Source organism: Physeter macrocephalus, chromosome 8 (genome assembly GCF_002837175.3).
Source record: "Physeter macrocephalus isolate SW-GA chromosome 8, ASM283717v5, whole genome shotgun sequence".
NCBI classification, from domain to species: Eukaryota; Metazoa; Chordata; class Mammalia; order Artiodactyla; family Physeteridae; genus Physeter; species Physeter macrocephalus.
The window spans coordinates 27,993,075-28,015,293 of NC_041221.1; the positions used below are offsets into that span (position 1 = coordinate 27,993,075).

Sequence of the window (22,219 nt, forward strand, 5' to 3'; positions counted from 1 at the left end):
GTTGAATCTGTAGATTGCTTTGGGTAGTATAGTCATTTTCACAATATTGATTCTTCCAGTCCAAGAACATGGTATATCTCTCCATCTGTTGGTATCATCTTTAATTTCCTTCATCAGTGTCTTACAGTTTTCTGCACCCAGATCTTTTGTCTCCCTAGGTAGGTTTATTCCTAGATATTTTATTCTTTCTGTTGTAATGGCAAATGGGAGTGTTTCCTTAATTTCTCTTTCAGATTTTTCATCATTAGTGTATAGGCATGCAAGAGACTTCTGTGCATTAATTTTGTATCCTGCAACTTTACCAAATTCATTGATTAGTTCTAGTAGTTTTCTGGTGGCATCTTTAGGATTCTCTATGTATAGTATCATGTCATCTGCACACAGTGATGGTTTTACTTCTTTTCCAATTTGTCTTCCTTTTATTTCTTTTTCTTCTCTGATTGCTGTGGCTAGGACTTCCAAAACTGTGTTGAATGATAGTGGTGAGAGTGGACACCCCTATCTTGTTCCTGATCTTAGAGAAAATGCTTTCAGTTTTTCACCATTGAGAATGATGTTTGCTGTGGGTTTGTCATATATAGCCTTTATTATGTTGAGGTAGGTTCCCTCTATGCCCACTTTCTGGAGAGTTTCTATCCTAAATGGGCATTGAATTTTGTCAAAAGCTTTTTCTGCATCTACTGAGATGATCATATGGTTTTTATTCTTCAGTTTGTTAATATGGTGTATCACATTGATTGATTTTCATATACTGAAGAATCCTCGCATCCCTGGGATAAATCCCACTTGGTCATGGTGTGTGATCTTTTAATGTGGTGTTGGATTTGGTTTGCTAGTATTTTGTTGAGGATTTTTGCATCTATATTCATCAATGATATTGGTCTGTAATTTTCTTTTTTCGTAGTATCTTTGTCTGGTTTTGGTATCAGGGTGATGGTGGCCTCGTAGAATGAGTTTGGGAGTGTTCCTTCCTCCGCAATTTTTTGGAAGAGTTTGAGAAGCATGGGAGTGAGAGCATGTCCTTCTACTCTGCCATCTTGGTTCAGGGCCCTTATAAAGACTGAAACCCAGTCTTGTATTAGCTCAGTCCTTTTAGAATCCAGTCATTCCCTTATAATTTCTTCATCCTTTGGAGGTATTTTCTCCTTTTTCTTCCTTTCCAGATATTTGCTTTGCGTGAGAGGACAATTTCAGCAGTTGTAATCTCTTCACATCTTACTCATGTTCGTTTGTGGTTTTATAAACATAAATCTTGGGGTTAAAACTAGATGAGAATGACATTTCATAGACTGTGCTTCCAGGGATGTCTTGGCGATTCATTCTCTCCCAACCTCATCCCCAGTGAGGGTGTGCACAGGATCAGAATGTCAGTTTGCAGAAATGGAGACACGACCACAAGGTTACTGGTTTCACCAGTAGACAGTGTCTACGGCTCCAGCCTCCAGTTTGTTTGGTCATGTGTTATATCCCTTTGTATTAAGAAGCTTCATAGCAAACTTGTTAGAATTACCTTTTTATAAATCAAAGAATTAAAGTGATTTGATTTTACTGCACCTGAAAATCTCCAATTTTCACTATTTGAAAAAATTATTAGAGCTGCACCATCCAGTGTGTTAGCCAGTCACCACATGCAGCTATTGAAATTACTTAAAGTTAAATAAAATTTATTAATAAAATAATTTAAAAATAGAATTAGGGACTTCCTTGGTGGCGCAGTGGTTAAGAATCCGCCTGCCAATGCAGGGCACACAGGTTCGAGCCCTGGTCCAGGAAGATCCCACATGCCGCGGAGCAACTAAGCCCGTGCACCGCAACTACTGAGCCTGCGAGCCACAACTACCGATACCACATTCCACAACTACTGAAGCCCACGCGCCCAGAGCCCGTGCTCTGTCACAAAGATAAGCCACCGCAGTGAGAAGTCCACGCACCGCAACGAAGACCCAACACAGCCAAAAATAAATACATAAATAAATAAATTTATTTTAAGAAAAAGAATTAAACTTCACCTCCGTTGTCACAGTATCCACATTTCAGATGCTCAGTAGCAGCTTGTGGCTGATGGTTGGTGGCCTCAGCAGCACAGATGGGCGTTTCCATCACTGCAGAAATTCTGTTAGTGCTGCTAATGGTTTACCTTCAGAGTGAACCATAAATCTGATCACCTCGTTTTATCCATGACTCTGAGGGCCTCTATAATCAGATAATAGCCAAAAACAAAGTAACCAGGACTTGTATAGCTCTTTGAAATTTACAAAGCCCTTTAATACAAAATCTCATTTCATCCTAAATCAGGCCAGTGAAGGACATGGGACTGATGGTGTTAATGTCCTTATATTCCGTCTGGGGAGTGATTTACCCAAGCTGGGACTTTCTTCATGGTCTAGGAGAGTGTTTTGCTCCTGATATGACAGCACACTGTTTCACAAACAAAGCACTTAGATTTATTTTCTTATAAAGTTTCATGTTCCATAAAAAATTTTAGAAGTAACATTTACTTTGAATGTATCATAGTTATCATCTGGATAATTTTATCATATGTCTGGGTTGAAATTTAGAGGAAAATATTACAAATACTGCGTCAGTATTCCCTTTTGAGTTTTTAAGGCAAATGATACACATGTAATTGTTCCCATTTTAATGTCATTTCACTTTATTAAAAGCATAGGTCTAGTTCTTGGCTTGTAGTAAAACAAAAACAAGATTCTCATGTAATAGAAAGGGATTCGAATATATATCTGTATATATGAAAGAAAAAGATACTAATGAAAACAGGTGGAAGGTACTTAGAGTGATCATTGGCATATTTTGGTTCAGATTGAACCTGTCTTCTCCAAGTTACTCTGTTGGAGCCATCAGACCTGGATTCACAAGTAGAAAATGCATGATCCCTCCTGTGACTTTGCTGGGGCGAGAAGGGAGCCCATCTCCCTTAAAGGACCCAGGAGAGTGAGTGTGTTTATTAATACTCAGGGAGTAGAAATGATGAAAGAAAAAGAAAAAGTAGGGTAATATCTCCTAGAAATGAAAGCAGAAAATGAGGAAATTAGAAATAAGAAAGGACACTCTGAAGTTTGAATTCATATATGTATTATATGTATAAAATTCAACCAGTCTTAATTTTTCCAAAGAGGAGAAAATCCCCCTAAATAAGTATTTTAAACATTTACCTTCTAGGAAGTTTCTGTCCCTTTGTCTCCTGAATTGGTGTAACCACCTGTGCTCAGCTGATGCTCCCTCAGGAGCTCCTGGTGGGCGTGAAGTTCACTAGGCTGGGTGATCCCGGCAAAGTGGAAGCCTCTGCTCTCAGCAGATGGAGAGCAGTGTAATAAATGCTTCTGAAAATAAGCTTGCTAATTAATTATTCAGGCTCTCCTTTTAACGCTTTTGTATTCATCCCCCTTCCCTTGTCTGCCTGCCTCACTTTTGCAAACTGCTCACCTTCTGCTCAGCAGCCCTGAAGTGACCCTCTGCTGAGCATCAGAATCCCCAGCTGCAGGGCTTCCCTGGTGGCGCAGTGGCTGAGAGTCCGCCTGCCGATGCAGAGGACACGGGTTCGTGCCCCGGTCCGGGAAGATCCCACATGCCGCGGAGCGGCTGGGCCCGTGAGCCATGGCCGCTGAGCCTGCGCGTCCGGAGCCTGTGCTCCGCAACGGGAGAGGCCCGCGTACCGCCAAAAAAAAAAAAAAAAAAAAAAAAAAAGAATCCCCAGCTCTGAAGCCGGTTCCTGGTTTGAATCCAGAAGAGCATTGAATTCCCTTGCACTCTCCTGCCTCTACCCCTAGGCTGGCCAGACACATTTTGGTCCACATTTGCGCATTTAAAGCATCAGAGATTCAACTGGTGCTCTGCTCTCGCTAGAGTACAGCAGCCACTTTCTGTTGTCCTTTAGGAAGTGTCAGGCTCTGTGCTGGGCATTCCCCTGGTGTTCCAAGCCCCAAACATATTTGTCAGGATGGTAAGAGAGGTGTGTGCGTGTGTGTGTAAGGGGGTATGTGGTAAAGTGGTCAGAGAGGTTTCTAAGCAAACACACCAGCGTCCCCTCCCCCTCCCATATTCACAGGGCACATTATATTAATAGGCTCTAGGAGGTTCTATTCTATAGGTGCCTGTTGAACTTTGACACCAAACTTGATGCTGGGATGCTTTTTCTTTGTGGAATGCCCGTTAACACCCTCTTCCTTGGCTCTCCAGATGGGGATTGCTGCTCTGGCTCCGATCTCTTTCGGGTGTTGAGCCTTTCAGAAAGCATTCAGGGACTGGAGCTTGCCCTTTGGAGTCTAAGGTTGCCATCTCATAAATAAAAGACAACAATTGTGCTTGTGCAAAAGTCCCTGTAAAAACCATGGCCAGGTTTATTTCTGTCATTGGGGTATTTTAATCAAGTGAATTTAGACGTGCAGAGTCCTTGTTCCACAAGATTTCTGTGTTACAAGCTATTCTGCCCTATGTTTTTAGAACTGGGCTATGTTTCTGCAGGTAAATATAATCAGTACTTCTCCGGATACTTAAAGAAATTACAAGGAAGTTAAGTGACTACAGGCATACATATAACTGCTCAAATGTTTCTCTTTACTGATAGCTTCAAAAACTGGGGCTGGATATATTTCAGTGGTCTTTTTGGTACAGTAGGATATTAGTCTGACCCTTCTGCTTATTGTGAAGTGTTGTGTAACCAAAACTTGTTTGCACCTTGTTACATCAGAAGCATTTTATCCTCTCCTTAAGAATATGTTCACCTCTGCTTTGTTTTGGGTGTTTTGTAACGGCCAGTGTGCAGGAGCAAGTAATTGCTGACTTGACCTGGTGATTTATTAATGTTGATGGTTAACCTCAGTCAATTTCGTGTTTGAAAAAGGTTTATGGTAATTTAAGAGTGGCGTCAGATGCAGTAATGGAAGAAGATGGAGTGAAATAGAGATCAAGAATGCCTATAATCATCAACTTGACCTAATTGTAGAACATTCCATCCAAGAAATACTTAGAAATATGCCTAAGTAGTCATAAGTGTATTCATGCAGAGGGGGAGAGGTATAAAGAATTTTATGACTACTTCCATTGCCATGGTGATGTTAGGAGGAACTGTAGAGGAGGGTGCTGAGGACCTTCCCCTGGCCCTGCATCAGTTTAGTCATGTTTGAAGCCATCAGAAACCACATGCTATCAGATGACACTTAATGCCCTGGGAATTAGTTTTGAGCCCTAGGATTTGCATACAGGTGTATTTTTGAGCCAATACATTAATAATAAAGGAATTTTTATAAACAATTATTATTCAGGTGACTTGTCTATTTTAAGTTCCTAAAAATGTCACAAGTACCTGGGAGGTTATCTCATATATATTTTAAGAGAATTATAGCACGTTTTTTATCTGGCAGGTCAGTCACCCTGTTTGAAATAGCCACCCTCTGCATTCCTTGATAAGTAGAAAGACGGTGAGGAACGAGAGTGAAAGAGGTGAAACCCAGGGAAATACGTCGTTGTCTGTTTGGCTTAATTGAAGTAGCGCCTTTAATTGGGCCTCCTGCTGCTTGCCTGTGATGCTTAACCGCGATGGATGCTGATAGGGTCTCCCTAGGAAATTTGGCAGAGATTTCTCAGCTATGGATGAGTCCTGGGATGTGGTGGTGGCAGTGAAGAAGCCAGGGTAGGTAGCAGCAGCGACCCAGGACGGCAGCCTGCAGCCCAGACTCTCCTCGTTTACGTGCCAAGTGGAAAGGGCCCAGTTATTCCGCAGCCTCCCTTCCATTCGGTGGGCACAGCTGAGGAGTTTCGGCCCCGTTCGCTTGGTCTCCTTTGATTGCTGTGTGTATTTGCTTTTGGAAAGGTAGACAAATGGACCCCCTGCTCTTCCTAACGATAGGTAGCTGATTTCAGGACTCTTCCATTGCCGTTTTAATGTAAGAGGAAAGCAGGACAGCTCCAGGAGTAGCAGGAGGCTGAGGGGAGCGGTGGATGAGGCATGTATGCTTTCCATGGCTAGCAGCGCAGAGCAGTTGGAAACACGGGTTCAAATGTCCAACGGGAGAATGAACCAGGATGCCCCAAACCGCTAATGCGGGGCAGAGGTGCTCCCAGGGGTGACCGCAGAGCCACCCGAGGCTGTCATTTCAAATGCAGCTTCCCGGGCCCAGCCCCAGTTCTGCCAGAACCTAAGCTGGGGCGGGGGGGAGGGGGACGCAGAGTCCAGGAATCGGGTTTGAGAACTCATGTCAGTGCCATTTGAGATGGAGGCTCAACCGTGCTCTGTTCTTAGACACCCTCTCAACCACGCTTATTTCAAAACCACATTAAAAAATAGCTGCTTCTCAATATCATTTGCTATTGGTCGACATAACCCTTTTGTTTTTCTAATACCATCCCAGTATATGAGCAATGTGGACGCGTGGTGCAAAGCCTGTGGTGAGGTGGACCTTCCCTCCGAGCTGCAGGACCTGGAGGATGCCATTCATCATCACCAGGGAATATACGAGCACATCACCCTTGCTTACTCTGAGGTGAGTGGTCAGATCTACTCCAGCTGTAAAGCAACACTATTTTTGTGTCATAGCGCTGAAAGTTGAAAAAATCAAATTTTTGGCTAGTCTAGAAGAAACTTACAAGTTTCGAGTTGAACTGCAGTTTCATTGTAACTTTTGAACTGGAGTTGGGGGTGAGGGCTAGTGAGTAAAACAGGTCGGAGCAGAGAGCAAACTCTTCATGGCCCTGGGACGTTTGTGGATTTTCTTTAGAGTGCTTAGATTGTCTTCTGCTAAAATAAATTGTAATCTTCTTGACTACATGTATTTAGGGTATAGTATTTTGTGTGCTATTCAGTCTAGTCAAACTCAATCTACTATTCTTGAATGAAACTTTCTAGAAAAGAGGGAAACCTGATGTGTACCTCATGTTCTGGATTTCAAAGCATACACAGTTTTTTGAAGTGTGTAAAGCCACTTGCTGTTCTAGGAATCTAAGTGGAGTGTTTTCTTTATTAGTTTAAATTAATTATTTAACATATCCCTGCTTTATTTTCTGCCACCTTCTGTGCCAGCCTTTGTTGTAAGGACGTTATGTAATCACTTGTTTAATGCCTGCAGCTCTGGGGCAGGGACTCATACTAACCCGCTGTTACAAGTGAGGAAGGCGCGGTACAGAGGTCAGGTGACTTGTGCCTGGTTAACAGCTTGTAGGAGGTGGAGCGGGGACTGAACCCAGGCAGGCCGCCTGTGTGTTCTCAGCCACCACTGTGCTAGATGCAGTGACAACGACAGATACACGTAGGTCCGGGCAGGTCACTCTTGTCCACGTCGTGGTCTCTGGCCCTTCCGACCAGTCTGCCTTTATGATACTGGTTAAGTTCCTGGAGGTGAGTGGGGAGTGGGTAGGAGTTCTGTGCGTGCTTTCTTTCAGCATCTGTGGTGAGCATCTGTAATACTATATGCTCATAGGAAAGATTACTGTGAGACTCCAGTAAGAAAATGTTTCAAACCACCTGGCAGAGGGCTGAGCATGGAGTAGATGTTTAGGAAATACAGTCAACCCTCTGTAGCCGCAGGTCTGCGTTCTGGATGTGCGGGGTCACCTGTTCTACGCAGTTGTAGAAAAGAGACTTGAGCATCCACTGATTTTGGTATCCATGGGGGGTCCTAGAACCGTTCCCCCTTGTTACCAATGGATGACTATATTTAAATCCAGATCTTCCTTGATTTGAGCCACATCCACACCTGTCAAAGTTGTTCGGCCATTTGATTTTCAGTCTGACACGTCCTGCTTCACCAAACAGCTGTCATTCTCATGTCCTTGGGCCCAGGTCTCCTGACCCCACCATGTCCGCGGGTGAATTAAATGAACGTGTGATGCGCTACAATATTTGCTTCACAGTGTGGTCCAGTCGCCTGGCCCTGAAAGTTGATATCTACGTGTTTGTTTCTCCGGACACCTCTTTACTTAGCATGATCCCTCTTTAACACTATTTTATGTTGTCATGCAATTAAAAAATAGTTAACTCTGTATTATGTTTCTTAATTTTGCATCAGGTGTTTATAAGCTAATTTGGTTATCTAGTTTATTAGAAACTGTATAAATAAGTGGTAGCTTTTTTAATAGTAAAAGTGAAGGTTGAACAGATCTGTAGTTTTTTAATCGCACTGATTCATGAAGAATGTGTGAGTTCCAAAGAGCATTAAGTTCTTCCCCCTAGTGTACCATCTCCATGCATCATCTAATTTTGACCTGTAATATAGAAAGTGGGTGAATGACCCTGTTATCCCTGGTATAACTAGGCCTTCACCCATCTTCTTATTAATGATTTTCTTGGGAGCAGCTTTTCAGTTGCATTGGTAGGTTCCAGAGTGCTGTGGGATTGAACAGCTCACACACAAGGTGATTGGCAGGACTGGGCTACAGTCTTCACCTACAGGACTTACCTCGGACTCAACCTGACCTGACCAGTGTCATCCTCTGGCCTGGTGGCCAGTCAGCCTGCCCGCTGCCCCTTGGCGCTTTTAGCAAAGAACAGAATTCTCTCACCGTTTCCACTGCCTTCTATTAAAATGGGGCATCTTAACATGGGAACTTAGGTTTACCTCTGGTGTGGTTTCATTAGATTTTAAATTGGTGCTAATAATTTAAAATGATTTGATGGCAAGTAGACAGCTTCCCAGGCTTAAACCACAATTTTTAGCCTAAGAACATGTTTGCAACTGAGCTGTAAACTCAAGGAGACAGTGGTTGGAACTAGATGAACAGAAAAGACTTTCAGTAGAAGAGAATGAATTGAAGAGAAATTCAGTAGAAGGGAAATTTTTTTTCCTTGTAAATTATTTAAATGTGGAGGTAGTTTCAGGCTGCAGAAAAGTGTTAGAACAGGGAGCTCCCGCATCGCCTTGCCCGGTGGTTAGCGCTGTCCTGTCTCCAGCCCTCACATCGACACTGACACAACACGACCCATCCTGCCCTCGGGCCATCCGTATTTCCCCCTGGCCCCGCTACGTGTCTTTCTCTTTTCTGGCCCGGCAGCATGCGGTACGTTAGTGGACGCGTCTCACCGGCCTCCTTCACACTGGAACATTCTTTAGTCTTTCTCTGCCTGTGTCTTTGACAGTCTTAGAGTTCAGGCCTTTCCTTCTGTAGGATGACCCTCAGCCTCCCACCCATGCAGTTTTCTTGGGGAGCTGACTGGGCCGAGTGTCACAGCAGGGGCACAGGAGGCTGACCCCTCTTCCCACGACCACCGCTGTTAACCTTGACCACCTGGTGAGGTGGGTGGCCTCTCTAAGGTTTCTCCAACGTAAAATCACCACGTAAAAATTCGTCTTGGATGAGCATGTTGTGGAGAGAGGCAGTGATGTGACACGATGTCTGTGCTTCCTCAGACTTCTCACGGCCTTAGCGTCCCTGCTGCCTCCTGCCCACGACAGCGCCGCTGTGATGCCGCCAGACGCTGGGGACCTATTTCCATCATTCCTTCTATGTTCATTAGGTGACCTTCTGCTGTAGGAATGACTTTATTTCCTTTCTTCCCATTTTTTAATTTATTGATTATTTCAGTATGAATCTGTGAAATCTTATTATATTCCACGGGTTAAAATCCAGTACTCTGTTTTGATGCCTAAATTGTCCATGTGTGGACAGTGGGACAACTTAGGCCTCATGTTTCTGTTTTTCTGATCTGTCCTTATCGTTATTTGAGCATTACTATCTAGCATAACAGGATGTTCCCAGGCTCATCTTGTTCTTTTCCTGCCTCACCCCTGAGATCAGGCGTCTCACCAAGAGGCTCTGGTTCCTTGTAGTGTTGCATGGTATTTAGAAACAAAGATCTGGCTGCTCAAGAGTGCTCACTCGGGCTTCCCTGGAGGCGCGGTGGTTGAGAGCCCGCCTGCCGAGGCAGGGGACGCGGGCTCGCGCCCCGGTCCGGGAAGATCCCACGTGCCGCGGAGCGGCTGGGCCCGTGAGCCATGGCCGCTGGGCCTGCGCGTCCGGAGCCTGTGCTCCGCAACGGGAGAGGCCGCAACGGTGAGAGGCCTGCGTACCGCAAAAAAAAAAAAAAAGCGTTCACTTGCTTGTGGGGTGTCAGTGCTTCTAGGCCGTCTGAGCAGAGTCAGGAAGCATGTGAATGTAGATACCCGTCCACCCACCCATCCACCCATCCATCCATCCATCCATCCATCCATGCACATACATCTACAGCTATTGCTGTGTCTGTGTCTGTCTCTGTTTTAAAACCGCACATGTTCCTACTGACACTTCCGTCTCTAATCCAGTACCAGCCTTTCCCTTTCTGTTTATAAATCCCCTTTCAGATGGCAAGAAATCTGATTCCCTTTGTCCTCGGTATATTAAGTTATTTGTTCAGTAAGTGCATTTGCTCCGTCTTCCCAGTCTCCCCCGTTCCCCCGGCCTCTGATCACCCCCAGTGCCCGCGCCCTTAGGAAGCCCAGCACGGGGTCACCGTGGCACCTCCACCCCTCACTGCTGCAGACCCTGGGCGCTGGTTCCTCCATGCTAGGAGGGGAGGGGGATGGGAAAGCAAGGATCGCGCTTGTCTTTTCAGTGATTTCTTCTTTTCCTAAATCGGTGGTTTTCTAACCTGAGCATGTGCGGCTTCTTGTACTCCACCCCCAGAGATAGTGAGTCTTCATCTTTAGCGGGTTTCCCAAGTGATCCAGGGACTCTGATGCAGATGCTTTACAGCCCACACACTGAGAGATAGTCCCTGCCGGGCTCTCGAGAGCTGCCGGCCTGCCCAGGAGGCTCTCAGCCCACAGAAATTTATGGCGCCCCTGCCGTGGGCACAGGTCATTTAGGAGGAGGAATACTGGTAAGCAGGGCTTGTGCTTCCTTTTTCTTTCACCTACTTTTCCTTTCCTTTCCTTCCCTCCTCCTCCCTTCCTTCCGCAATTTTTTTCTTTAAATAGTTACCTACAGCTTCTAGTCTCCGATGACAGAAGTTTGCAGTGGAAACTTTCCCAGCTCTTGTTTTTCCCCCAGGACACAAACACCTGCTTTTCTGTGCTTTAGTTAGTCCTGTCCCATGTTCCTGTTCGTGTTGCAGCAACAGGAGCACGCCCGCACCTCGTGAACATGTGCTTGCTTCGGTTTGCCAGGTTTGGGGCTAACGCCGTCTGAGGTAGTTGATCGCAGGAGAGTGAAGCAATGCAGACATCTGGGGTAAGCTGTAGTTGCAGAAACAGCACAGAGGGTAGTCATTTCCAACATTTTATCTTAAGCAGACTTAACCAACTACTTTCTCAACAAGCTAAATTCATAGAAGTGATCTTTATCTCAGTACAGCACGCCCGTGCCGTCTGTAACCCTAAGCCCCGCCCTCTGAATTGTGACGTGAGACTGTGTGCCGAGCGTCCAGCCACCTGCCTGTGGTCTTTACCACAGGCGGGGATTCTTGGAGCAGAGGAGGTGAGATGCCACGTCCACCGTGGCCCGCCCTGATCCAGTGTGACTTCAGGGTTTAGTGTCTGCATCAGTTTCTCAATTGAACAAATATTAAAATGTCAGTTTAACAATTCAACACATTTCTCAGTTTAACTTACTGCACACTTCAACAGCACCTTGTAGAAGTGACTGATAGGCTGCCTGAAGAGCTGGTGGAGCTCCTTTTTTAAGGAGCTGTACAGGTGGGTGATGGCACGATGAGGGTTATTAGCTTAAAAGGAAAGCAAACAGAAAAATGAGTGACCTTGGTAGTAAACATCCTAAAATCCTGTCTGTGATGTGTGACAGCTCGCCTGCCTGGCTATAGAGCAGCTTCTATGGAGCGGTTATTTCCGAGCCTCATTAAGCATTGCAGTATCGCTGAAGATGTGCAGGTGCCGTAGTCAACGCTGGGCACGGCATCAGAGCCAACAGACCAGCTGGGCGTCTCTCTCTGCACCCCCAAACTTCAGGCCTTGCAAGGGCTTGACGTATAGAAGAAACAGAGGTCAAGCCCACGTGGAATCTGTAGAACATGCATGTTCTCTGCATACAGTTGACTTAACTGGCTGGGCTGTGCCAGCCAGTTCCTTGTCTGGGTCCTGTTTTGGTTTTCCCTTTCTGAAGATCCCAGGTAGAGGGGTCAGCGAGCCAAACGTGGCTACGTTGATCTGGTTTTGAGTAAGAAATCGAATCGCTGAAAGAGATGGAAAGAGGCTTTCAGAATTCCATCCTAAGAGCTTTGCCTGAAGAAAACCATCTCAGCGGGGAGTCCCAGCCTCTAAAGGCAAGGATATTGGGTGGCCCCCCTGGGGTGTGGGAAGCCAGCATGCAGCCTTTCAGAAGGTCACTGGCCAGTGTTAGTGGCAGCAGCTTCTTGGCGAAGCCATCTTAAGACAGGTTCACGCTCGTGACTCAGAGACCAAGTGTTCGTCTCTTTGCCTGAGCAGCGTCAAACACAGCTGCAAAATAAGCTGGATGCGCACATGCTACCATTCGTCACTCTTCCCTGCTTTCCTAGAACCTGGACTTGAGAATAACTTGGTGAGAGGGGAGTGGGGCTGTGAAACGTTCTCAGGCTCAGCGTGGAGGGCTGTGCCCTGCAGGCTGTGATGAGCCACAGCCTGCGAAGGAAGCAAAGCGGGTGATGCTGGTTTGAGTCAATGCGTAAAAGATTTGAAGTAGGACCACCGTTTCTGTACGACATGCTGAGCGTAGTCATTTCGAGCCGTGCCTTTATGCAGTTCGTGTGTTTTGCCTACATTGGTCATATGTGGGGAATACTGTTCGAGCACTGTTAGATCTGATATAGCACCACATTTGGATCTAACTGACCTTTCACAGGTCATACTTGGTCCTTGGGTGGTGGTTTTTGCCGCCTTGAGCGATAATCTCCAGGTACTGGTTGGTCTCTTTCTGTAGATCAGAGCAGCATTCTGTGTGTGAGTGAAGAGTATTCCTGCGGGAGGCTCTGAGCTCTAATCTGATCTAGTGGGAAATGTAGAGACCCAAGTACCGGAAATAAGAACGGGCAAGCCTCTGGGAGGTTCGGCGGAACGTTTTGTAGGGTGGTACACAGGAATCCAAGTTACAGATCTTATGTGAAGTTTTGATTAAAAGTAAATAATCAAGAACCAGACCACTGTTCTTGGTTTTAAACAGTTAAGTGTCCTCTTAAATATTAGGAACGAACATACCGATGATATGGTAAAATTTTAAACGTCAACCCCTTTTTTTCCTTTTTTGCATTTTTCTTAACTCATTTAGGTATTAGAGTGTATTAGTTCATATATTTATAAAATGTTACTCTTTGTAAAATGTTCCTTCCACTGCCTTTCAAGTCCCTGAGCGCTGTATTCCAAGAGGAACAAAGAGCAGAATGTGAAAAAATGGCCCAATTTGATGTTTTCAAAAATTAAAGCAGATAAGTCCTGCTTTTTGATAGTAAAGGTTGATTTCCTTTTTTTACAGCTGTGGTCTCTTTGTGGGACAGGGTTTGACTGCCTGAAAGCTAAAAACACGTTTTTAGACAAAACATGTAACTTAAGTAAATTAACTCACCTGGTTCTTTAGTTAAGAAATTCGGAACTGTATCACATACCATAAACTTATATATATTAATTGTTTTAGTACTTAAATTATATATGAATAATTTGCTATTTTCAGTTTTTTATTTCATTAGTTTTCTGCTGCTGGTTATTCTGTACCATTTAAAAATCCTTATTTTTATACAATAGAACAGTCCTCTTTATAAAATTCTAGCATATTTTCCCCTATATAGTACTACTGTACTTATAAAGACAAAGACATTTTGCTAAAATTTACTAAAATTTATATATGGTATTCTTCATGTGCTTAAATAATTCCTTTTAAATTGACAAGTTTGTGAATGCTACACTGAAATAGAGTAGAACTATTTCGAAAGCTTTATTGGAGAATTGCTACATATGAACACACATTTGGAGTTCCATGGGGTCTAGTTTTGGTGCAACAGGTGTCCTCTTGACTGGGATTTTTTTCTAGCCACTTCTGCTGGCACACTCTCTACCCACAAGCGACAGTACCAGCAGGGGCACCAACAGAGACAGTTTAATCCCTGCTTAGGGGTACCCAGAAGGCAGAGCTTTGCTTAATGTGTTCCCTATATTAAGGTGATGGTGTGTTCACATACTCGGTCATTCCCTCCCGCCCCTCCACCATGAGTAGGCATGTTGTTCTAAACCCAGTAATAATATCTGCTCTCGAGCTCTGTCAGACAGTTGTAAAGACACCCAAGAAAGATTAGTTGGAATATTCTCTCTCAGATTATTTATTTATTCTCAGTAGTAGAATATTAATGGTGTCACATGGATGCCTTTGGAAACTTGGTAAGGGCTGGGAACCCATTTGTCATTTTGTATTGTGGTTTAAGATCCAAAACAACGGCTTAAGATAGAGGTTTACTTTTTACCAGTGGGAAAGTCCCAGGGCTTGTGTCCCAGGGCTGGTATGGTAGCTCTGTTAGTAAGAGGGTCTCTGAATCCTTTTGTCTTTTTGCTTTGCCTCTTTTAGCAGGTGGGCTACCATCCTTAAGATTGCCTCAAGGTCATCAGTAGCTGCTGAAGCTCCAGCCATCTTCACCAAGTTACTGGCAGCAGGGAGGAGAAAGAGGCAAGGGGGGGGAACGAGCATACTCAGCCTCCTAGGCAGCTTTCCTGGAAGCCTCATTCAGCATTTTTTACCTCTGTTACGTTAGCCACTCCTACTTGGAAGCGAGTCTAGGAAATGCAGGTTTATAGCTGGAGTATTGCTGTTCCTGACTGTGGGGTTTTGCTATCAAGCAGGGGCAAGTGGACTTTGGGGAAGCAGCTCTCAGTTTCTGCCACACCTTCTGATCTATATCCTTCTGGCACATGTTCACCAAGTCATATGCTCTGGTGTATGTTTCCTGACTTATGCATATCATAAGGTGTAAAACTCAGAGGAAATATTTATAAGGAATTCTTTCTAGGCTCTGTACAAATGCGAAATGTGTAACTTGGAGTATTGGTCCTCAGTCCTAAGAAACGCTGCACCCCCATTGTTTAACTGAAATTTTAGGGTACCTGCTCAAATAAAATGTATGGGTAATTATTTTCAGAAACAATTTATGTTTGTATATATAAATTACTTATATGCTACAATATGAACAAGAGACAAAAGAAAGGTGATTTATGATCAAATGTGTTTCAGTCTATAAATGCCTAAGTACATGCAAAATGGAGGAGAAAAAAATTAGATTTTCAGGTGCTTGCCATATATATAAAAGCATTGTGAATATGGCAACTACAAATGCAGACTGGACATGTGTTATCTTAATACTTGTGACTCAGATACTGAGAATGGTTTTATTGTGCTGGTATTTTAAAACGGTAAGCAACTCTTGTAAAGTTTCAAAGAAGACCAAGCACTGCCTTCCTTTGAGTAACATGGTTAACTGCATTCCTGGAAAAATCAGTGTATATTAGAGTAGGTGAATAAAAGAAAAAGAAAAAGAAAAAAAAAACAAACTCCCATGTTTATATGTCACATAGAGCCTAACTCAGATTATTACAAAAAGCAGGATGATTTGGGGGTAATCTCCTGCCTCTGTGAATCTGTCACAATAAACCCCTTCCCCCAAGTCAGTCACTGTGCCTCCCCTCCCCCAAATCATTGTACCAAAAGTGCCCACGCAAGTTTCAGTGACTCCTGGGGGCAACTCCCTGCTTTGGAAGATTTGCATTTCTTCTGTTTTTGTTTGTACACGTGCCTGACACAACTGCTGCCGTTCAGTTGTTTCCTTTTTTCCCCCTGTTCTCTTTGGTTATGTCAGCTCGGTTTGTTTCTGCTTCAGTTTTTCTAGCTTGATGTATTAGATCAATTTTAATCTACAAAGGCTGGTAGCCAGCCTTCATAAGGAATAGTCAGCACTTCCAACAGCTTCCAACAAAGGTCTCCGAATCAGGTATTAGGAAACAAACATGTTGCATTCCAGCAAGATTCAAAGTTGTAAGAGGATTAAAGGAAGGGATTAGAAAATTCCACAGGCCTCTCACTTGCCACCAGTTTTTGGTTGCTAAAGGCTTCCTTTGGCCTGTCCCAGTCACCCAGTGCCCCCCTCTCCTCTGTCCTAAGGGTTTGCCCCTGAACCCTGTCCGCGTCTGTTAACAAGCCTCCCTTTTGGGACTTCCCTGGCGGCACAGTGGTTAAGAATCCGCCTGCCAATGCAGGGGACACGGGTTCGGGCCCTGGTCTGGGAAGATCCCACATGCCGCGGAGCAGCTAAGCCCGCGCGCCACAACTACTGAGCCTGCGCTCTAGAGCCCGCGAGCCACAACGACTGAGCCCATGCGCCTAGAGCCTGTGCTTTGCAACGAGAGAAGCCACCGCAATGAGAAGCCTGCGCACCGCAACGAAGAGTAGCCCCCGCTCGCCACAACTAGAGAAAGCCCGCGCGCGGCAACAAAGACCCAACGCAGCCAAAAATAAAAAAATAAATAAATTTATTTTTTAAAAAACCAGGCTCCGTCTCGCTCCTCCTTTCCGTAGAAACCCAAGGAGGCCCTCAGATTCAGAAGGATCTGAGCAGGATCATGGTGATGAGGACTGGCTTAGGAAACGCCCTGAGTCACACACACAGCCCAGCTCCATTACGTGCTCGCATCCTTCTTCTGTCCAGTCTGATCACATAGTTCCTACCACATCTGGCATAATCATTCATAAGTTTAAATGTAAACAATACATAATGCTTTTCTTTCCATATTCTACCCTCACCTTTTCTTACTCTTTTTGGTTAGTCTGATTGCTTTCATTTAATTGTACTTTGATAGTTAACTGCTGTAATACAGCACTGAAATCTCCTTTAAGAAATAATGGCATTTTAATTAAAATTGCTTCTTCTAAGTTAATGAACCAAATAAAATGGCACTTCTTCATTTTCTTTATTATTTTGTGAGGTAAAATGGCTGTCCAACTGTGTCAGAAAGTGAAAGTACATATTCTTTGCCTGGTGCTGGATAATTGATTTCTTTTTAAGTGAGGTTTCAGATTCAGTGTTAAAATTTTGCTCCATTGTGATTGCTGTATTCTCGCTAACATAACTCAAGAAGAGTATTACTTTTAAATTTTAATTTGCAGGTATCCCAGCAGTGAAATTTTATGTCAGCCCATGTGTCATTTAAGGCAAAATACCATGTCTATTTATTAAGACTGGCATCTACTACAGTGTTTCGTGATGACGAGTGTTCTTTTATTTTAAGTCCGTGTTTTACCATATTTGGTTTTGTGATGTAATTGAATAACTGAGGGATTTGTTTTCAATTTTATTTTGTTCTTTACATAACATGCCTTTGAATGAAACTGTGGTTTATGTCTCTGTGTGTGTGTGTGTGTGAGCATGTGTCTGTGCAAGTGTGCGCACACACACCGGAGGACAGGTTCTGCGGCGTGGCCTGGGCAAAGCCTCGGGTCTGGAACAGCTGCTGGTTTACAATCGCTCGTCTGTCCTGCCGGCAGGTGAGCCAGGATGGGAAGTCACTCCTTGACAAGCTCCAGCGGCCCCTGACTCCCGGCAGCTCCGATTCCCTCACGGCCTCCGCCAACTACTCCAAGGCCGTGCACCACGTTCTCGACGTCATCCACGAGGTGCTGCATCACCAGCGGCAGCTCGAAAACATCTGGCAGCACCGCAAGGTCCGGCTCCACCAGAGGCTGCAGCTGTGCGTTTTCCAGCAGGATGTTCAGCAGGTGAGTTTCGTGGAGCCCCTGTCCTCATGGGGGTGACTTGTGCTGAGCTGAGAGGGTAGGTGAGTGTATCGTCATAGGGGGCCTGTCTGTGCTGATGAAGATAAGCTAGGCCAGATGGGAGAGAGAAACACACGCAGACACGCACGCACGCCGCCCCCCCCCGCCCCCCCCCCGCCACGTGCACATCTTCTTTCTTGCCATGAGTGAAAGCGGCGCTTTGAGAATGTGTGTTCAGGCTGCTGTCTGCCACGAGCTGAGAGGCCTGGAACACAGGAGATGATGCAGTGCCTAACCCGGAGCCCCTCTGTTTTGTTCTTGAAACAGGTCATCCTTAGTTATGTTTATTTGTGAGAATAATGCCTCTGGTGCTTATACCGAGGTGCTGGTACAGTTTAAGATTTGTCTGCTCTCCAGTTATTTAATGATAAGCTAATCTTGCTTCTCTCCCCACTTGGTGGGTAGTGCAGTCCGAGGGGCACAGGGGGGCTTAATAAATAGTCGCCTGATTAATGAAAAATGGGCTTTTACAGTCATTCATTTCTAAGCAGTTGACATCTTTGTTGTTGTTACAAAAATAAGAGTAAGCCCAGTCCCGATACCATTTATTTCCTCCTTAAGAAATACGGAAGGTTGTCCTGCTACCAGGGTTTTGAGGATGAACGCTGTGGGAGCTTATGAAATATGATATAGCTTTAGTCATAAATAAGATAAAAGTTGTGTCTTTGCCCTAAAACAGAGGAGAAAGCAAGGGTGTGGATGAGGTGTCAGTCTGGATGAGGAATTCTGGGGGTGCAGGGGAGCCCGTGGCGTCCAGGGGAGTTGGCGTGAAGCCACAGTGATGGGTCGGGAACGGAGCCTGTGTCCCCTCCCTGGGTGTCCCAGAGTCCGGGAGCATTGCTTAGACGGGTGGAGGCTCAGCCTGTGCTCTGCAGAGTCTCGCCTGCCGCTGAGGGGGTTGTCTGCCGCACGGACGGAGGCGTGGAAGTCGCGCCGTGTCCTGACGACACGTAGGTCCTCCATATGCACTGACCATCATTCTTCTGGTAATGGGAATCTGGTGAGTTCCAGATCCTTTTAATTGCTCTATAATTTTTAATTTTCACATAGTATGCTTTGATTTTACTGATGGTTTTTGAGTTCTCTGAAGGTTGCATGTACAGAGCGCCACAGGGATAATCATTTTGATACTGTGCATGCGTCTTTACGATGTTGTTTTTGTTGAAGAAGGTAATTGCCAGGGAAAGAAGATGGAGGAGTCAAGGTCTAGAAGTTACTGTGAGAACTGAAATTGTGAGGTTGAAAGCACCAGTATCAGTTTTTCTTAATTGTCCAAAAACTGTCACAAAGTGTGGAATGTTAACAGCTTCAATGTAATTATTAAAGGATTTCCGCCCCCTACCTCCGTATCCCTTGGATCAGCTGTTCATTATGTGTCCACGGGCCAGCACACTTTTCTGGACTTGTGTCTGGAGCAGCAGCTGGGCCCCCCCTTTTCTCCCCCCAGCTCTCATGGCTCCTTGGGGCATCCAGTCACATAAGAATAAGCCACTGGGCTGCTCACATCAGAAGAGGAAGCCTCTGGGAACAAGCTGATGAGAAAACCATCTAGTTTGGTGCCAGGTACTTACTGTGCTTGAATTTGAAAACAGCAAACATTAATTTTTATAGGTAGAAAGGTAATTTTGAGAATTACGAGGCCAGTTCTTTAAGCTGTTAATTTTTTTCCTCAAGAGCCAGAATAGAGTTGGATGTCGGCAGGAGAGAGTGTTTTGCAGTCCATGGCCCTGTTAGCATTCTGAAGAAATAATAATTGCTGTTTAAGGGAGACATTTTGTCGACTAAATGATCGGGAATGGTTTGGACTCATTATGCAAACGGGAAATTGCTCTGTCAGCTTGTGAAGCCAGGAGCGAAGTTGATAAGATTAAGCAAAGCAAACACTTTGCTTAGGAGCAGTCCTTAGGATGTCAGAACTGAGAATGTGTTTCTGAAACTCAAGAAATTAATCACACACAGGGAAAAATTTTTGCCATCTTGAGCATAAAGGAGGAAAGGTAAGCTGAGGATAAGGGAGGAAAAGAAAATAGTACTTTAGAAAGATGTCAGCAGAAGATAAATTTGTAAAGACAAAAACAATCAAACTCCACAGAAACATAATAAGCCAATTAGAGATACCACAAGTGGTTTTTGTTTGGTTGCTTTGGGTCGTGAAAAGGCATCTGTAAATACTGAGGAAAAAGAAAAGCAGCTTACCGCAAAAGAGGTAAGGATGATGACATTCTTGTGAAGACAGCCCTCCAAGAAGAGTATATGCTTGTCTGTGGAAAAATACTTGAAAGAAAAGATGTGAGACCATTAATAGCGCGTGCCCTTGAGGAAGGGAGGGCTGGGGGCATGGCATGGGGGATTTCATGTTTTAAAACGCGTAGTTTTGGTTTAGTGGTTAGTGGGTTTTTTTCATAACAAGCAAAGGCAATTTCATAATTTCTGGATGGACAGTGTTTTGGATAGGAGTCAGGCGCCGTGGGGTAGGGGGTGTGAAGCTACCGTCCCAGAGCACTGAGCACGGGTCCGAGTCAAAGGTGGGGGGTGCGGGTGGTAGGAAGCCTTGCCCAAACGCATGTCCTGCCTACTGGACAGCCTTAACCTTGGTCATCGTTAGCTTAAAAATAAAATGAATACCATCTGTCATATTTCTTGCGGGTCAAATACTATACCTATTCCCATTGCCTTTGGTTTACTGTTCGAGCAACCCCCAGTGGGTGTTTGGTTGAATTAGTGAATGAAGAGTTGTCTTACTGCCAAGCGGTGTTTTCCAGCTTAGGGTATGCTTTAGTTTACTGTAACAGCATAATTTATCACTGCTGCACTCGTTCAGATGAGATGGCGGTTTTGGAAGCAGTCTGTAGCAGGATGCCATCAAACCCGTCCTGCTCACTGGTGCGGTCTGCCTGCCTCTTGGGCTGGTGGGATTTAGCTGCTGCAACGTGTTGTGTGAGGTGAACGGGCCCCGGAAATCTGCTTTCCTGAAGCAGGCTGACTCCCCCCAAAGAAGCCCCTCAGACAAGGAGACCTTCTCCTAAAAAAGCCTCTGGCTGCCCCCATAGCCCTTCACCCTCGCAGACTTATCTCTTGGAAAAACTCCTTCCAGGTTGGTGTTGGGCCATTAGCTAATATTCTGAAAAAAATGGTCAAGCAAATCTAGTCCACTCTAGATTCTTCTTGTCCACAGTTCATTCTTTTTTTTTTCAAAATATCTAAAATTGAATGTGTGGTATTCTGAGAGGTACAGAGGTAAATATGTTGACTAGCTCAGCCTTCCTTTTCTCAAGGAATTGCAGCCTAGCGAGGGTGGATGGTTTAATAGCCTCACAGATTAGCCCGCAGCATGCTCGGAGTCGGCGTGTGTGTCTTTGGTTGCTGTGAGGTGTGGTTTTGCCCAGGCGTGAGTCTGGGTCATGCCCCTTGAGGTGCTGCCCCCACGAGGGAGTGAATAAAACTAGCCGCCCTCGTCGGCGTTGTCTGCCTGCCTTCTGCGCATGCCATCTAAGGGGACGTGTCTGTGCTGTAATGACTTGTGCAGATTTGGGGGTCCCAGGGGGCCTTGTCCGTACCCTCAGACATCAAGGCTGCAGCTTATGAGGAAGACGAAGACCTCCTGCAACAGGGTGCAAGGCACCATGGGCGGCGCGCCGGGAAAGCCTTCCTGAGAGACGCAGGTTTCCGCTGGTCCTTGACGGGTGGCTGCAACGTCGGGAGGTTGAGGGTTGTGCAACAGGGCTCGCGGGGATGGCGGGGACGCAAAGGGCGGGGCCTGTCCGGAGCAGCAGGTGCCCGCAGTGGACGGCTGGGAGTCTGGAGCCTGAGCTGCTGCGGGTCTGGAAGGGCGGCCTCCGCGGTGAAGCCTTGGGACACACCGAGGGGACAGAGCGAGCCTGGGCTCTTTCCTTCCTCTTAGTGCTCTCGGCCAGCCTGTGGTGGAGGGGTTAGCGTTTTCCCCGCTTCACCACATTGAGTTCCAAGCCGTAGGCCGTGTGGTTTGACTTGATGCTGCGGCAGTGGATGACAGGGTGCGCTCGTGTTGGAAAGATTGCTCTGGTTGCAGGGTGACAAGTGTGGCGTGAGAGCGAGATTCCAGGCGAGGAGACAGGCTCGGGCCCCACCGTGGACCAACGTGCAAGTCAGGGGGGAGTCCTGGAGTGCAGAACTTAAGGTCCATGGGGCAGTGGTCTGTGTTTTAGTCTCTGGTGTTTCCCAAGCGTCTGGGATAGTAGATGCTCAGTAGTTGCTGAATGAATGAATGAATAAATGAGTAGATGAAGAAATTTAAGGAATTCCCCAATTTTGCTAATTAAAGATTATTTGCAGTTAGTCTCTTTGTTTATTCTGGAATGGGGGAGGGTTGGCCCTACATTGGAATCAAGTCATCTAACTGGGAGATCTTCGTGAAGGGACCAGGAGCTTTGATTAAGGTTGGGGAGTTAGGGGTGGCTGAGGAAGGAAGGGGGAATTTCATTGCCTGGGAATTTTGCCAATGTGTGAGATCTTTAAAATATTC

The 22,219-nt window shown here is 45.4% G+C and overlaps 1 protein-coding gene across 3 annotated transcripts in view; it reads left to right on the forward strand.

The window, feature by feature from the left end:
• The window catches only part of TRIO (trio Rho guanine nucleotide exchange factor), a 375,721-nt gene that overhangs the window by 174,263 nt on the left and 179,239 nt on the right, over positions 1 to 22,219 (forward strand). For all 3 annotated transcript variants that reach the window (XM_028492812.1, XM_055086510.1, XM_055086511.1), the window contains exons 8-9: positions 6,366 to 6,497; positions 17,431 to 17,661. In XM_028492812.1, the coding sequence (XP_028348613.1) occupies positions 6,366 to 6,497; positions 17,431 to 17,661 (363 nt within the window). The remainder of the gene's footprint in view (positions 1 to 6,365; positions 6,498 to 17,430; positions 17,662 to 22,219) is intronic.